Source organism: Theropithecus gelada, chromosome X, assembly GCF_003255815.1.
Source record: "Theropithecus gelada isolate Dixy chromosome X, Tgel_1.0, whole genome shotgun sequence".
In the NCBI taxonomy this organism is placed as follows: domain Eukaryota; kingdom Metazoa; phylum Chordata; class Mammalia; order Primates; family Cercopithecidae; genus Theropithecus; species Theropithecus gelada.
In genome coordinates, this window is record NC_037689.1 from 41,603,137 (window position 1) to 41,621,577 (window position 18,441).

Sequence of the window (18,441 nt, forward strand, 5' to 3'; positions counted from 1 at the left end):
TCCTTGTAAGGGGAACTTCAGCACTCATTTGAGAAACCCCATTCTGTTTTGTTCCTCTCTAAACTACCAGTGAGGAGGGAGTTTCAGAGACTGACTAGACATTTTTCTATCTCGGAAAGCTGTCTTCTAATTTGATGTGTGTTGCTAAAATTTATATCTTTCCTTCTTTCTGGATAAACAGAACTTTCTCAAACACCCTTTGGTTTAACTGCTTATTCCGTTGGGCGGTTCATAAAATGACCACATCACAATCTTCTCCCAATTAGGGAAATGAAAGTTAAGAAAAATGAATAATTGAGTGAAACTCGAGATGTCTTTAAGGAGTTCCCCTGGTTATCAGATCTTATACTTAACAGGCACTCAATAAACACTCAGAGAATTTAATTGAATTCCAACATACAGCAGTATTGAGTCAACTGTTTTGTTTGTCCTACAAATTCAAGTCAGGTTATATTCACAATTTGAAAAGATACCAAAGGGAGAAAGTATATGGTACATATTAGCTACCAATGCTTTCTAACATTTATTATCATGAACTTTAGAACTTTCACCGAAACTTGCCCCGAGACGGCATCATAAATATTCAACTAATTTTTTTCCCAGGTACATGAGCTGACATTTGATGTACACTTGGTGGCTGAAGAATGAATACTTTCCACAATCCTGTCCATTACTGAAAGTGATGAATTAAAAAGGCCAAGGCGTTGAGATGGTTCATCCAGCCTGGCTCCTGGGGGTTCTAGCCACCCTTACTTGGTGCCCTTAAAAGCTAAAAACACAATTTTTTCAGAGGAGTGCATGATGACACAAAGCTAAGCTAGAAACCACAAGGGGATTATTATAGTCATGACCTTTCCCTTGCCAGCAAGGGAGTTGGACCCTATCTCAGCCAAACATGAAGTCACATGGATGGCTCACGGCCTTCAGGACACAGTTTTCCCTACAGTTCTGGGAAATAAAATTCCTTTAAATGCCAGTCAGGTAAAAGAATGGTGACCGGGCACGGTGGCTCACACCTGTAATCCCAGCACTTTGGGAGGCAGGGGCGGGCAGATCACGAGGTGAGGAGATCGAGACCATCCTGGCTAACATAGTGAAATCTCATCTCTACTTAAAAAAATACAAAAAATTAGCTGGGCGTGTGGCAGGCGCCTGTAGTCCCAGCTACTTGGGAGACTGAGGTAGTAGAATGGCGTGAACCTGGGAGACAGAGCTTGCAGTGAGCCGAGATCGCTCCACTGCACTCCAGCCTGGGCGACAGAGTGAGACTCTGTCTCAAAAAAAAAAAAAAAAGAAGTATCAGTTGATCTGTCTCCATTTCTCCTCTCTCTCTCTCTCTCTCTCTCTCTCTCACACACATACACACACACACACACACACATCCTCTCTCACACACACACACACCTCTCTCTCTCTCTCTCTCACACACACACACACACACAGCGCACATATAAAAGGGATGATAAGCCATATAAGCAGAGTTTCTAGAACTAAAACTAAAAGCAAACACATGGAGGACAAGTACCCTGCCAATTCCCATGTGCCAATCCCCCTGGACTGAACTCCTCTTGCTTCTCATCATCAGGGGCCAGTCCAGTCATATGGGAATCTATGGAGATAAAGAATGGATATAAAATGCCACCCTGTCTACAACGTGATTTCCTTACAGGATAGAAAGGGGACATATGTCCATCACATCCTCATCTATATAATATCAAGATCATAGAAACTACCTAAATGCTCAAATGACAGGGAAATAGTTACATACATTAAGATGTATGAACTCAAATACTCAGCAACTAAAAACACTGGCTTCAAAGATGACTATGAAGTGAGAAAAAAACAAAGACATATATATACACATAAATATGCATATGTATATATAAAATACATGTACATATAGCAACAAGTATATATTAATAGTAAAAACCCTGGCTGGGCATGGTGGCTCACACCTGTAATCCCAGCACTTTGGGAGGCCGAGGCAGATGGATCACCTGAGGTCAGGAGTTCGAGACCAGGCTGGCCAACATGGTGAGCCCCTGTCTCTACTAAAAATACAAAAAATTAGCCGGATGTGATGGTGGGCACCTGTAATCCCAACTACTCGAGAGGTTAAGGCAGGAGAATTGTTTGAACCCAGGAGGCGGAGGTTGCAGTGAGCCGAGATCATGCTACTGCACTCCAGCCTAGGGGATAGAGCAAGACTCTATCAAAAAAAAAAAAAAAAAAAAAACCTAAAAAGAAATACACCAAAATATTTCGGAATGGTAGTAAGATGATAATAAGAGGAGTTCATAAGAAAAAAGAAATAGTGCCAGGCACAGTGGCTCACACCTGTAATCCCAGCACTTTGGGAGGCTAAGGTGGGTGGATCACTTGAGGCCAGGAGTTCGAGACCAGCCTGGACAACACAATGAAACCCTGTCCCTGCTAAAAATACAAAAATTATCCAGGTATAGTGGTGCGTGCCTATAATTCCGCTTCTTGGGAGGCTGAGGTGGGAAAATCTATTGAGCTGGGGAGGTGGAGGTTGCAGTGAGCCAAAGTCATGCCATTGCACTTCAGCCTGGGCAACATAGTGAGATTCCATCTCAAAAAGATATATATATAAAATATATATACACAACTCTAAAAGAAGTACATTAAAATAAAAATCGTGGTTGTTCTAGAGTAGGGACCCATGGCTGGCTATGGGCTGGAGAAGGCCAATAACCCTGTCCCTGGCTCTTCCTGCCCTCTGGGATTGAAAATCTGAGGCACGCAGCAATACTGGGTTTGAAGGAAGAAATGGGAGAATGTGGGAAGGAGGAGGAAGTGCAAGAGAGAAGAGGAGTTGAAGGACAGTGGGCGCTGGGGCCAGAGTGAGGTTCCAGGGAGAGAGCTGGGGTTGGGGGAGAAAGAAGTGGGCAGAGAGACAGAAAAGGGGGGTTGGGGACAGATGAGAGGATGGGAGAGAGGGGAGGAAGAGTTAGAGGGAGAGAGAGTGGGGTGAAGTGGGGGGCTGGGGGTGTTGAGGGGTAAGAAAAGAGAGGGAGGAGGGGTAGGAAGAAAGGAAGAAGGGCTTACTAAGAACAGGAGAGGAAGTGTGGAGAAGGGGGCAGTGGAGAAGGGATGTGGGCAATGAGAAGCGTAAGACACAGGGGCCAGGAGAGGAGGGGTGAGGAGGAGAGAAAATAAGAGAAACGGGCTGGGAGGAATGGGGCCAAACACAGAGGGGCTGAGAGGAAGGCAGAGCAGGAGTGGGGAGGGTCAGGAGGCTGGGGGTGGACAGTGAGGGTGAGGAGAGAGAGACTGGGAGGGAAAGAGAAGGTGTGGGGAGAAGGGGTGGGGAAAAGAGGGTGGAAGGGGAGAGGGGGTGCAGGGGAATGGGAGAGAGATGAGGGGACAAAGAGAGGGTAGGGGAGATAGATCTGGATGAGAGAAAGTGAGGGAGAGAGGGTGAAGGGGAGTGAGGGATGGGAGAAAGGGTGAGGGGACGAAGAGAGAGCAGAGAGAGAAAAGGTAGGGGGAGAGAGAGGAGAAAAAGAGAGGGAGAAGGCAGAAGGGAGGAGATAGGCATTAGCATAAGAGCCCCCCGGCCACTTTCTGGAGCGCATCTCTACCTCAGGAGTTAACTCGTCAGGCGGTGGTTGTTTTTTACAATGTCTACATCTCTTCCTCCATTTAAAAACCCACAGGTTCCCTAAAAGAGCCAGACGATGTCACAACTGTACCCTTCCCCCACGGCATGCTATCACCAACCTATCCAAGGGCCCCCGAGGCACAGACACACTTTTTAAGGGCCGCCAACTCAATAGGTGACACGGAGCTTAGTCACACAGTTCAGCAGCTTAAAGGATGAAAATAGCCCCATTACTCTGAAGCACAACTGTTCTCAGCTCCGACAAGGGCCCTTCCTCAGGGAGCCTCATGGAAGGGACTCTGTGAGGATGGAATGAACATCCTGGATGGCTAGAGCACAGGAGAGGCCACGCGGCCTCACATCAGTCACCCCTTTGTCAAGAGGAAGACAGGGAAAATGAGCACCGACACTGGCAGGCGGTCTAGCATCCTCACTGAGAGTGCCTGGCCCGAGGCCGGCCCGTAGCACCCCCTCCTCCATGGGGCAGGGCTTCATTTGGGTCCTCCATGCGCCTTCCTTCAACATTTACGCCAAGACTGGAACTGAGCACCTCCCACCCACCATTGATGTGGGCACGGAGCAGCCACCTGTGTATATGGAGGGTGGGCTGGGGGGAGACATTGGCTCCAGTGGGCTCAGTCTCACAAGCAAAAATGTGGAACTGGGACCAAATCAAGTGACACTTAACAGGCATTTGGAACTGTGGCATGTGCCCCATGAACAAGTCACACAGAAGAAAGGGGACAGGGAGGAAGCATGGCCAGAGGGCACGCTGGGCAGCCAGCCCACACCTAGCTCCAGCTGCTGTTTCTTGGGGTTCGGCTCCTCCAGCAGGCACCCTTGGGTTGCACAAGAGGCCCCTGCAGCCCCAGAATAAGCATCCTTTTTGCTCAGGTTAGTGGGCCCTGCTTGGCTTCTATCATTTGAAGAAAGTCCTTACTATACACACGACATGAGAGTGGGAAGACTGTTCCTGAGTTCAAAACCCAGCTGGGTTAAGGCCAGGTGTGGTAGCTCACGCCTGTAACCCTAGCATTTTGGGGGGCTGAGGCAGGTGGATCACCTGAGGCAGGAGTTCCAGACCAGTCTGGCCAACATGGTGAAACCCCATCTCTACTAAAAATACAAAAAAATCAGCTGGCCATGGTGGCGGGTGCCTATAATCCCAGCTACTCGGAAGGCCAAGGCAGGAGAATCACTTGAACCTGGGAGACACAGGTTGCAGTGAGCAGAGATCACACCACTGCACTCCAGCCTGGGCAACAGAGTGAGACTCTGTCAAAAAACAAAACAAAACAAAACACCTAGATGGGTTAAGATCCAGGACAAAGTTTCTGTCAATTAATAACCCAGATCAGCTGAGCCTCAGGACAATAGAGCGGTCTCCTGGAGAACTTTTCCGAAGTCCACCCATCCCTCCATCAAAACCAGATGGAAGGACTAGGCATAGCGCTCCAATGCACATCTCCGGGGGGGAAACTCCCCAGCTAGATAGAAGTTCGCCCATCATCAATTAATCAGGACATTAAAGGAGGGGAAAATTACAGAAATGCCTGTGTGTTGGTATATGTATGAAAGTTCCCTGGAAGAAAACTTGAGAAACAAAATAGCAGCAGCCTATGGGGAGGGTCACTGCACAGCTGAAGGACAGAGTTGGGAGGGAGACTTTTTCCTGTAAACTCTTTTTCACCTGTTGAATTTCGAATCCTGAGGATATATAACCTATTCCAAACACTAACTTTAAAAATGTCTCAAGCAAGCAGCTGTAGTCATTATGCCCTCAAAAAAACAGATGAACACAGTGTGAACTGCTTCCCCCTTTCCAATTTTTTCTTCACTTGGTGAAATCTTCCACCTCACTTTTCCCCCCACAATCCACCCTCCGCAAGCCAATTACTTTCATTTGTTTTCTGACAGTCAAAAGCAGCAATTAAGCTTTAAAAAAAATCAGCATCAATTAACAAACGCTTGCTCTGCCCATCCTGCTTCATGGATCACAGATGAGCTCATTGACCTACTGTATTTGAGTTGACACCTCTCTTTGCCATCTAATAGTTTGTTGAGAACAAAGGGGCAATTAGAAATCACTGGCTAAGTGGTTTAAAACTGTCCCATTTCGGTCAAGTTGTGAAGAGATGTTTTTGCCTGTTTTGTTGTGATGATCAAAACAGGAGAAAGGCAAAGCTCATTTATGAAGTCATTCGTGTCAAATGAATTTCTTTGAGAAGCTAGCATGTAAAATGCTCATCAGAAGACAGCACCCAGAACACCCTGGTGAAGAAAATTGAGGTCCATGATGATGCTAGCTAAGAGGAGGGGGGAGCAGAGCAAGAATGGTCTTTCCCAGTCTTCATCCAAAATGAGGGCCAAGCATCTCCAATGAGGGCCAAGCGTCTCCGTCTAGCTCCAGGCACAAACCTAAGAACTAGCTGGAATAATTAGACAGGACACTAAGCTAATTAAAGACTTTTCACACGGGGAGGTGGCATGTGATGGATAAAACTGGTGCAGCCCCAGAGGACCAGACCTAGAACATGGCCCCAAGTCTTCCAAGTCTAGAACAGTCCAGAAAAATCTGGCAAAAACACAAGGGCTGGTGTTTGCATACTGGCTGGTAAGAAGCTCAAGTGTAAGGAGCTGGTTGTTTAAACTGTCTATACATGCTGTACTTGGGTGCTCAAGGACTTAAATTTGTTATGCCAAATGAGTCATTAATAAGCATTGAAATGTTTATAGTATTTAATCCAAGACAGAAATAACAGTATGAACTGAACTGCACTTCATCTTGCCACTCTGTCACCCACACCTAGAGACAGACCAGCCTCCAGCAGTGCCCCCACCACTTCCGTGGCCAAAGAAAGGAAATAAGCAAAGGCCTTTTCTGGTCTTTTCTTGCCAACTGGATAGTGCTCCATTAGGACAAATATCACAGGATTTTTGTTATTAGTATTTTTTCTTTGTATGGCTAAATATAAGGACAGTTGATCACAGAGTTCAGACCCATGAGCCAACTTTTGCCTTAAGTGTCCCCTAATGAAAACTATAGAACTGCCTGCAAGATATTTATCCATAAGATAATGATCAAGTTGAAAACCAAGTGCTCATGATTAACCAGGTTGCTGGTGGACCTTTGCCAGCTGAAGGAATTTAAGTGAAGAAACGTGGAATGATATCAACCGTGTCTGTGAATTCAAAGGATCTGTTTGGCACTGCAGTGTTTTCTCCCATGATGTAGACTTTTTTTTTCTTCTTGAGACAGGGTCTCACTCTGTTGCCCAGGCTGGAGTGCAGTGGTACAATGTCGGCTCACTGTAGCCTCCTGCTCCCAGGTTCAAGTGATTCTCCTGCCCCAGCCTCCTGAGTAGCTGGGACTACAGGTATGTGCCACCATGCCTGGCTAATTTGTGTGTGTGTGTGTGTGTGTGTGTGTGTGTGTGTGTGTGTGTGCGCGCGCGAGAGAGAGAGAGAGAAAATAAAGGGCCTCCCAAAGGAAATATCAACCAAAAACATTTAAAAAAAAAAAAAAAGCCACGCTTTCCCTTTTCCTATCTTCCTTTGGAATTTCAACTGGGATCCTTGGGCTTCCAAGTGTTCTCCAAATTGGCTGGCTGGTCCAGGAACCCCTAGGGGACATGGATTCTGACCTTCAAGTTAGAAACTTACTAGGGAGGGGTGATTTTAAAAAAAAGTTTTGGAACTAGATAGTGGTGATGGTTGCAAAGCATTGTGAATATACCCAGTATAACTGAACTGTACACTTAAAAGTGCTGAAAATTGCAAATCGTTACATGTTTTAGCATAAAATTAATAATGTACCAAAACCCATTGAATTGCACACCTTAAATGGATAAATTGTATAGTATGTAAATTATATATCAATAAATCTGTTTAAAAAAACCTTACACCCTGGTGTGATGGCTCACGCCTAATCCCAATGCTTTGAGAGGCCAAGGCAGGTGGATCACTTGAGCCCAGGAGTTCGAGACCAGCCTGGGCAACATGGCGAAGCCCCATCTCTACAAAAAATACAAAAATTAGCGGGGCGTAGTGGCACGCACATGTAGTCCCAGCTACTTGGGTGGCTGAGGTGGGAGGATTGCTTGAGCCTAGGAGGTCGAGGCTGCAGTGAGCCTTGATTGCACCACTGCACTCCAGCCTGAGCGACAGAGTGAGACCCTGTCTCAAAAAATAAAAAAACAAAAACCTTACAAGGGAAAGAGACTGTAGCAAGAGCCTCATGAGGGGAAGCAAGAGCCTGACATTTTCTGAGCCCCTACAGAAATTGGGCGGGGCTGGTTCTTCCATATTGGAAGGCAGCTGGGTTCTGCCACTAGGGGACCATTGTCACTCTGCCTCTCTGAGGCTCAGTCTCATCATCTGATGTCATGGGCCATGACTGCCAAGGCTCCTTCCAGCACTTCAATGCCAGGAACCAATATGTGAGCAGCAGAGGACCCATCGCCTGTCCCCCCACATAAAAGCACATCCCAATACAAAGATAAAACATTACAGAGCCCAAACACTATCAGAAGCAAGTTTAACAACTTTGTGCCCCAAAGCCCTTGCCTCTCCCCAGCTTAACGACCCAGGTATCAACAGAAGAGAGGCAACAGTTGTGTTAAGACACTCTCCATTCAAAGAACAAAATGGTGAAAGTCCCAAAGAGTCCTGTTCTCTAGTGACTTGTAAGTTCGTGCATAAAACGAAGACTGTGGTTACATACAAAACCTTATGTTCCAGAAGGACTGATAATGAAGTAAGGAAATGGTACTCCAGCCATCTGTGTTAATAAGCCCCTGGGGTTCCCCCAGCGCAGGCTTCCTTAACCTCAGCATGACTGACATTTGGGGTCAGATAACTCTTTGTTGTGGTAGTGCGGGGTGCGGCTGGCCTGTGCATCGTAGGATGTTTAGCAGCACCCCTGACCTCCACCTAGTAGATGCCAGTAGAATGACTCTCCACTCCCCTGCCCCCCACCACCAGCTGTGACAACCAAAAGTGTCTCCAGATAGTGCTGTGTCCCCCTGGTGGGGAGAATTGCCCCAAGTTAAGAACCATTGCCAGAGAGAATTTTCTGTCTTAAAATGTGCAGTTCTTTGTTGAAGCCATGTAATACATGCAGCATCACCCTTCTCACCCATTACAGTGTGGGCCACCAGGAACTGTCAGCAAACAGACCTTGTCAACATGCTCTGCCCAGGGGACTTAAGAATTGCACACGCACTCCTGGTGGTCCATAGTTGTGGAGAATTGCAAGTTGTAACCGTACTTGGGTGAAAGGGTTATATATTCATTCATTAACATATGGCACTTACTGTATGCCAGGCAACGTGCCAGGGCAATGGAGTTGAGCAGATCCAGTTGGAGATGGAGACTTAATACAAGAAGAAATGTTGTATCACTTTGCATTGCATGCCTGTATCAAAACATCTCATGTACCCCACAAATATATACACCTGCTATGGACCCACAAAAATTAAAAATAAAAAAATTTTTAAACAAAGTATGGTACAGCACACCTTTGCAGCAGGCTCCCACAGATGCACAAGGGGTGTGGGAGACTGAACAATGACTTCCCAAAGATGGCCACATCCTAATCCCCAGAACCTGTGACTATGTCCCCTTCCATGGCAACAGGAACTTTGCAGGTGTGATTCACTAGGCATCTTGAGAAGGGGAGGGGAATCCTGGATTATCCAGGTGGGCCCAGTGTCAAACAATGGTCCTCATAAAAGGCAGGCAGGTGGCTCGGTGAAAGACAGGAGATGCGAGGACAGCAGCAGAGGTTGGAGGGCTGGGGTCACGAGTAAAGGAAGTACAGGCACTGCAGGCAGCCTCTAGAAGCCCGGCAAGGCAGGGAAATGAATTCCTCCAAAAAGAACACAACCCTGCTGACACCTTGATATCGACCCGGTAAAATCCATTTTGAACTTCCGACCTCCAGACCTATAAGATAACACATTTGTGCTGTTTCAAGCCACTAGGTTCACAGTGATTTGTTACTGCAGCAATAGGAAACTGATACAGGGAGTCTACAAGGCAGAGAAGAGAGTGATATCTGTTCCCCACGAAGGGAACTACGTGGGCAAAGTCTCAGAGATCTGAATGAGCTTAGAACAAGCGAAAGCATCGGGTGCCTGCCAAGCTTTACGAAGGCTTCACTAAGGCATTCAGGATCTAAAGCATTTGCAGAAGGGTAGACACATGGGGTCAATTCCAGAGTCATTTGGGGCTTGACTGTAGATCAGAAGGGGCAGGGAAAGGGGAAGGAACAACAGCAGCGTCCCTATGGAAGTGACAGGAAAAATGGTGATACCCTCAACGAAATGGGAAGTAAAAGAGGCAGGACAGGTATTAGTAAGGAGAAATGCTGAGCTTAGTTTGCAACATGCTCAGTCTGAGGCGTCTAAGACACACCTGGGTGAAGTTAGCTAGGAGAGGATACCAATGATAATCAGCTCAACCAATGTTAATCTTAGGCTTACCGTGTGCCATGCACAGGAACACGATGACCAAACTGACAAGGTTCCTGCCCTTGTGGTGCTTATAGTGGGTGGGTCCTGAGCTCAGAACAGAGACCAAGACTTGGGACAGATGTGGGCATCGTCAATAGGTGCCACCTGAATTGGCAAAGTGGCTGCAATCACTCAAGGACACACTAAACATAAGGGGACCAGGGATGACAGCATTCCACAGGTGGACAGGGGTGGAAGAAAAGGAGGGAAGAGTGTAGGAGAAATCAGGAAAAAACAGGGTGTTCTAGAAAACAAAGAGTTCCAGTCTTCAGTCTCAAGCTTCAGTGAAGTCAAACATGGTGAGGCCTGAGACCATGTACTTCGTGATTGGAGAAGGATCATTCAGGATAACCTCAGCATGATCAGTTTCTAGAACACAATCAAGGCAGTGCCAGAGTCCTGGTAGGTGTGGGGCAGGCTATGTGAGGAAAGGGGAAGAGCGGGACAAGCTATCTCAAAAAAACAGCAGTGAAGAGGAGAGAAAGGTGAATGCAAGATGTAACTTTAAGACGGCTTTATTAATAAACTGTAGAAATCTAAATAGAACCAAAGATGGAATCTTCTCAAGGAGGGACAGGGCAGTTGACTATGAACACACGGTTATCCAAGAGAAACCAGGAAAAGTCAGGTCCACCACAGGGCAGTGTAGTGGTCAGAATAACTTTCCCTCCCCGCCCCCAGATGCCCACATCCTAAAGCACAGGATGTGTGAATGTTGGGTTACAAGGCAAAGGTGAGTTAAATTTACTGATCAGCTGACCTGGAGATGAGGCGATGAGCCTGGAATATCCAGGTGGACCCAATGTCATCACAGGAGTCCATACACGTGGAAGAGAGGGGCAGAAGAGTCAGTAACAATGATGTGATGGGAGAGAGAGCTGCCCAGCCATTGCTGGCTTTGGAGACAGGAAGAGGCCACAAGCCAAGGAATGCCAATTCTGGAAGCTGGAAAAGGCGAGGAAAGGGATTCCCTCCTACAGCCTCCAGAAGGAATGCAGCTCTGCTGACTTCGTGATTGTCGCCCAGTGACGGATGATAAACTTGTGATGTCTCCAGGTAAGTTTGTGGTAGTTACAGCAGCAATCAGAAACGAATACAGGTACCAGTATCGAAAATCATGAACAAATATTACACACTGGAATAATGCAAACAGTGTATCTTAAAGTCCCCTTTAAAGAGAATGGAGGGTAAAGGATTCTGGAAAGTGCCTGTGTGATACTCTGGTAAAAGTCCCAGAGACTAACACTGAGATCAGCTGGCTAGTGTCACTAATGCCTAGGTGTTGGAGGTCTGGGTTGGACCGGATTCATGGAAGAATCCACACTGTACTGTCTTAACACAAGAAGTTTGTTTCGAAGTAGGAGTATGTCATTCTCCTTCTCTAAGGTAATGTGTCACTTATAACAGTACTTCATCTTATGATCAATGTGCCATGTGTACCCTAGTGAACCACAAGCTCCGGACGTCAGCTTTCTCAACTGTAAGGCAAGGAGGGGTTCTACACTGGACCATGATCAGAACCACCTGGAGGGCTCATGAAAATACAGATTGCTGGGCCATGCCCCCAGCATTCCTGATTCAGGAGGTCTGCTGGAATGAAGCCAGAGAATCTGTATCTCTATCGGGCTGCAGGGGAGGCTGTGCTACTGGCCTGGGGGCCACCCTCTGAGAAGCGCTGCATTAGAGGCTCTCCTTCTCTAACACTAAGGATTTGGGGTATTTTCCTGTTCTGCATCTTTCCCATTAGCACTGACTTCTTGGTTCTCAGCAGCTTACTCTTGCTGTCACTCTCCATTCCCTTAGTATAGCATTTCAGATGTCCATCGTGCTTAACATTGAACAACAGTCCAGGCTAGACCTGGTTGATATGAAGTAGCGACAGATATACCTAGAAAGCCATTTTCCTCCCCCACTGCCTCCTATTCCCTGCCCCTCCCCATCACATAGTTAACTCGGAGAAAGAGCAGTTCTTCTGGCTGGGAGCTGGCCGGGCACTCACAGCTGGGCCAGGGTGTCCTGTTGAACAGAAACAATTCCCTAGAAAACCAACATCAGACAAGGCCACTCTGTGAGCAGGATGGAATAAGATGAAAACAAGACCACACATTAATCATGTCTGAACACGGACAAAACATGCACCTTGTCCAAACCACAGATATGACCAAACATCCCCCAATCCTGGCTAATGCAAATGACTGCTGCTGCTTTACCAGCCATAGATGTGGCCTGCCTCCAATGTTCCCTGCTTCTAGAGAACATTTGTTAAAATACCCAATCACAAATTCCCCCGGTAGCGTCCAATCCAAAGTAATGCCCAGCTTCCTTAAACACTCCCACAAGCCACCTGACACAGGTGCAAGTCCTCTAAGTCATCCTTCCTTGTACCGTCTTACTGAGATGCCCCGCAGTTCCCACGGTGTTCGTTCTCAGTCTCTGCCACAACAACCAGGTGTGGCTGGAGGGCAGCGATGATTCATACTCAACCAGATTTCTGCTCAAACATGATCTCCTCTAAGACACTGTCCTTAGCATTCTCCAGGTTAAGTCAGATTGGCCTTCTTCACTCATCTTTCATGCGCTCTACTGTGGCTTTGGCTACATATTGCCATGAGAATTGCATTTAAGTCAGCCTCCATTAGACTGAGAAGCCCAAAGTGTCATGTCTGTGTTCTGCACCTGTTCTTAGCACAGTGCGTATGCAAAACAGATCAATAAACATTGGATGGATGAACAACTACTACTGTATGCAAAATACATTGAAAACAACTACAAACTCAAGAGTTGATGAGAGAATGTCAGTAACACCAAAAGAACTGAAGTAGTAAGAGAAGAAACCACCAAGGTCTGTGCAACCAGGGCCACAGCAAGCTTTTGCTCATGCCAAGATGGACAGAAGTAGGTAAAGGTTATGTACAATTAAGGTGGGAGCCTTTTCTTCCATTTCTAACTCAAGACATTTGTAGAGACCAACACATTATGTTCATTTTAGCTTTAGTTTAGCATACAACAGTCTACCACCAATGCAATAAATACATTGCCAAAGGCTATCCAAACTTTGTTGTTACTCTGGAATTAAACAGAAATTTGCTGGGCTTGCAAACCCTTCACTACTCACAGATTTGGTTCACCATAATATTTGTGTAATTGTAATTATAAGAGGCTTTCTCTGTGTCTGGCACTGTAGGCATGCATCTCCTAGCAAGTTCAGAGGGCACATTCTCGTGGGCTTTTATAAGAGGCCATGTTGCAACTAACCTGCTTCACTTCGGGGTTAGGAATTTGGTTCTTTTCTGTTATTTTTCAGAAAACAAACTATAAGATACAGTTTTACTATGTTATCCATTAACAGAAAACTCATTATCAGGCCAGGTAAGAATATAAGTATATCAGAATCAGGCACAGTGATGTGAGTCTCAGCTACTTGGGAAGATCTTGAGTCCAGGAGTTCGAATCCACCCTGGGCAACACAGCGAGACCCTCCCTCTTAAAAAAGAACAAAATTGCATCAAATTGATAAACTGAATAAATCTGAAAACCAGAGACTTGGGGGGAAGAGATGTGCCTCTGTGTGCACACACACAACCTCAGCCCATTAGATCACTCCATTGGAAGACATACAGAATGAACGGTTAAATAACTGCACTTCATTACAAATATACTGCTGGAGATGCTTTCAAAAGAGCAGGTGATCTTTAGCCACAAACTACTACAAGCACCTTAAATCCCATTATAAATATGAATTAAATTACATTTGTTTTGATATTATCACCTCTAAGTATTAACTTCTGAAATAAATGAAAATCGGTGCCCCCTCCCCCTGCAATAATGGTTACAGCAAAGATTAAAAGGACTAAAAGCTACAGGAGCACTCTATTTTTTGTAGGAAGTTCTGAAGAACGAAAACAGTTCAAATCTGAAAAATAGGTCTGATTCTTCTTAAATGAGACTCAGTCCCCTTCTCATTGAGATACAGAAAGTACAGTCTGGCCATGGCAGAAGACATTTGGATCTAACTTCTTTTTGTGCATAACCCTGTCGGTGACCCACCCAAAATGAAAGGTGATCAAAACAGAATTGTTGGTTACCTCGGAAGAAATTAATCCATTACTAAAGTGGCCTGTAAGGTTTAAAGTATATACTTCTGCCAATGAACTAAATCATCTTATGGGCCAGAGCAAAACAAGAGTGAGTTAAGTGTTCTGTCCCCAGCAGAGTAGGAGGATTTCATGCCCCTCATTCATTCATTCAACAAATATTCAGGTCTGGCTCTGTGCCAGACACCAAAAGTGCTGAGCAAACTATGCAACATTGTGCTGTCCCTGTGGTCACAGAGCTTACAGTAGAGGAGATGGCTGTTACGCACAAATATGGAATATTGCTACGAAAAAAAGGTGCTGTATGAGAAAATGGAACAGGAACCAATTTAGACTGGAGGTGGGAGAGAAGGGCACTGTGAAAAAAGTGACATTTAAGCCAAGAGGACAATAGATCACCACTACTTTAGAAAAGGAAAACCTTTTTTGGCAAATGACCACAAATGGGATTTTAACTTTGCCTGTCACCAACGGACTGGTTTAAACCTTCTCTTTTCCAATCCTTCAGGCTTTCTGAACATCCTGACTAGTGTACTGGAATCCTATTACCTGAACACAGAAAGGTCTCACTTTATTATGATTTATTATTATCTGCAGCCTTCCTATGCCTGGCCTAGGAACATCCAAAAATAATCTGCCAGAGGCTGAAAAACAGAGGGTGGCTGTCAGCAAGAACATTACCTGGGTAGACCAAACATTTAATAGCCCAAGTAATCATAAGTCCCTTGCCAATAAAGTGGCAGCTTCTCTGGGCAGCAAGGTGGTTCCAGTGCCCCGGGGTCTATATCAAATGGGACCCAGGGGGTCAAGAGGTTAGTTGGCTACTTCGAACTGATGTTTACTCAGTAAATCAAAGACCAGATCACCATTTCCAGGTCCCAGACCCTGAAGACTTAAAGGATGGTATGGGAAGTGGCCTTTTAGCATCACGGAGCAGACAGCTCGCCAGGCTGGAGGAAGGCAGCAGCGAAAGGGTCGGGGCCCGGAGGAAGGGGGCGCAAAAAGAGGAGCGTCAGGTGCTCTGGACTCCGGCACTGCAAGCCAGGCCAGTCACTGGGGCGTTTCCCGCCCCACCCCCCAACCCCTGTCAGCCCCCAGCAAAGGCAACCCAGCCCCATCCAAGACCCCGAGGTTCTAGCTTTCCCCAAGGCAGGACCAGAAAGGCACCAGCAGCCCCGCGCAGGGCCGGAGCCCACCAAGTCCGGGTGCCTGTGTCCGCAGCGCAGAGGAGGGCGCGCTCGGGTGCAAAAATGGCCAAGACGAAACTCTCCCCGCCCACCCGAAAAGCCAACCACACCCCCTGCATCCCTCAGCCCGAGCCGTCCGGGGCCAGCCCCCGTTATCGTCTGCCCAGGCCCCCGCGGGTTCCCGTCGGCGCCGCGCGCGGGCTCGGCGGGCACACCGGCGCAAGTGGGAGTGAATGGGGGTGCGCGAAGCAGGCGAGGGCGCCCACTGCGGTGTCCCCCGTCCGGACCCTGCCCCCGGGGCGCCCTCCCGGGCTCCGCGGTTCTGGGACTGGCGCGCCGCCCTCAAGGCTGAAGTGGACGCCCGGACGCGGGCGGCCCTCACTCACCCATTGGCGTCGAGCCGGGCCGGGCCGCCGAGGCAGCGTGAAAGTTGGCGGAGGCGGGCGTGGGGTTCGGGGCGCCGGGATCGGGGCGCTAGGATCCAGGCGCGGGGGTCCGGACGCGGCGGCTGCTGGGCCGGCTTCTTCCTCAGTGACTGCGGTGGCGGCTCAGCGCCGCCCGCTGCTGCCTCTGCTGCTGCTGCCCCGGGGCGACTCCTGCTGCTGCTGTTGCATCGCGGCCCAATGCGCCCGGCTGCGCCGGGTTTCCTGCTCCCCGCGAGTGGAAATTGCGAAAAAAAAAAAAAAAAAAAAAAAAAGCGCCGCCCAGCCCAGCGCCCGGCAGCCGCGGCCGCGCCGCCCGCTCTCCCCTCCTCCTCAGCGCTGCCGCGAGGCTCCTGCAGCTCCGCCTGCCGGGGACGCGCGGCCGCCGGGCGGGGGCGGGGCCGGAGAGGGGCGGGGCCCGGGCCGCGTCGGGGCAGGCGCCGGGGGCGTCCCTGCGGCTGAGGCGCTTGGGCGCCCTCCTCACCGCCCTCGCCAGAGGGACCCCGCTCCGCGCGGCTGCCACCCACCCGCGGCGGCTGGGCTGACGCCCCGGGAAGTGCCGCGAGACTCCTCGAGACCGGAGGAGAGGGGCTCCGTGGGGGAGGGGCGTGGGAGTGCAGGGGCACGTGGAGAAGGAGGAGAAGGGGGCTTAGCGGGAGGGGGCGACAAGAGGTGGAAGACGGGCTGGGGATGGAGACCAGGGCAGGCCCGGGGCCAAACGCCTGCCCAGGGTGATGGCAGGTGACCCTGGGGCATCGAGGCAATCCGGAATGAGACTTCCCGGAGGGGGGGGTGTTGTGGGGGGAAGGAAAAGGGTCCCTTGGAAGGGAGAGAAACGCGGCGTCCCTTCGGTGGGGCGTGGGAACGCAGGCAGGCCAGGTGCGAGTTCCGCACAGAGGAGGCGGTGGCACCGACGTGGGGAAAAACGAGCGAAGGACGCAGCGGGGCCGAGGGGACGCGTCGCCTCGCAGGGACCCGCCTAAGCCCCGCCCCAGTGCCTGGGCCAGGTGGGGTTCGGGTGTTCAGGAATGTTCCCGAGGTCTGATGTTCCCAGGAATCCGCTGAGATGAGGTCTGGCTCCCTCCCCAGCAGGCATCATTGTCCCTTACTGACTCCCAGACCTGAATGGCCGACCCTTGAGTGGGCGCTAAAATGGAAACAGGGAATCCGTGGGCATTCGTGGGCAATTCAGAAGCTCCGTTTTGGGTCCATTCACCACCACACCTTTCGCCATAGATACTCTGCCTGCCACCACATTCCTCTACCGGCTCGTTATTTCCTTTTCCCTTTCCACCATCTGGTGGTAGGAAACGATAGTGAACTACATGGGAGACATTTAGGCAAAGAGCAAGTAAGACAATAGAGAAATTAGATCAGTGGCCCTGGAAATGGAGGGGGCTGAAGGCTAGTGGACTCAAAAGGGACAAATGAAAGCCGACCCCCTACCCAAGAGAGGGGCTATCTCCATACCTCACCTATGTTGGTGGGGCAACTCTTGTAAATTGGTTACCATCCTGGGATTTCTGTAGAAAATTGTTCTTATAACTGTTTCATGAGTTTTTCAAAAAACCTCAAAGTCAGGGTCTTACAAACAAGAAATCAGTAGCATCATCTTTCTAAACACCGTTCATGTGTGCCAAACCGATCGAAATAGGAGGCTAATCAAGGGACAAGAGGCCCATCCACACAGAGGCTGCAGTTGAAGTCCTAGTGTCGTCAACATCAGACTCCTAAAGAAGGGATCAGAGAACACGGAGATTAAGAATGCGAAGTCCGGGCGCGGTGGCTCACGCCTGTAATCCCAGCATTCTGAGAGGCTGAGGCGGGCGGATCACGAGGTCAGGAGATCGAGACTATCCTGGCTAACATGGTGAAACCCCGTCTCTACTTAAAAATACAAAAATTTAGCCTGGTGTGGTGGCGGGCACCTGTAGTCCCAGCTACTCGGGAGGCTGAGGCAGGAGAATGGCGTAAACCCGGGAGGTGGAGCTTGCAGTGAGCCGAGATCGCCCCACTGCACTCCAGCCTGGGCGACAGAGCGAGACTCCGTCTCAAGAAAAGAAAAGAATGTGAAGTGGGCCAGGCAAGGTGGCTCACGCCTGTAATCTCAGCTCTTTGAGAGGCCGAGGCGAGCGGATCACCTGAGGTCAGGAGTTCGAGACCAAGCTGACCAACATGGTGAGCCCCTCTCTCTATGAAAAATACAAAAATTAGCCAGGCGTGGTGGCACACACCTTAGTCCCAACTCCTTGGGAGGCTGAGGCACAAGAATTCGTTTGAACCTGGGAGGTGGAGGTGGCAGTGAGCCTAGATGGCGCCACTACACTCCAGCCTGGACACAGAGCGAAACTCTGTCTCAAAAAAAAAAAAAAAAAAAAAGAATGTGAAATCTTGAAGGCAGCGATGATGAATACTCAAATATTCCTGCTCCAGGCACCCTGGTGCCTCACTCATTACATGTCTTGTTATAATCAGGGCAATCAGGCCTTCTGATACCATCTTAGAGTTGACAAACACTGAAACTCACAGAGTCTGGATAAACCCTCTGCTACTGGGGCTTTTTTTTCCCCAACGGCAGAAGAACTAGTATGAGTGTCT

The 18,441-nt window shown here is 48.7% G+C and overlaps 1 protein-coding gene across 5 annotated transcripts in view; it reads right to left on the bottom strand.

Annotated features, from left to right (window-relative positions):
• SH3KBP1 (SH3 domain containing kinase binding protein 1) overlaps positions 1–16,118 on the bottom strand; it is a 357,800-nt gene extending 341,682 nt beyond the window's left edge. For all 5 annotated transcript variants that reach the window (XM_025372230.1, XM_025372226.1, XM_025372227.1 and 2 more), the window contains exon 1: positions 15,808–16,118. In XM_025372230.1, the coding sequence (XP_025228015.1) occupies positions 15,808–15,811 (4 nt within the window). In that variant the 5' untranslated portion in view covers positions 15,812–16,118. The remainder of the gene's footprint in view (positions 1–15,807) is intronic.
• Between the last annotated feature and the right edge of the window lie 2,323 nt (positions 16,119–18,441).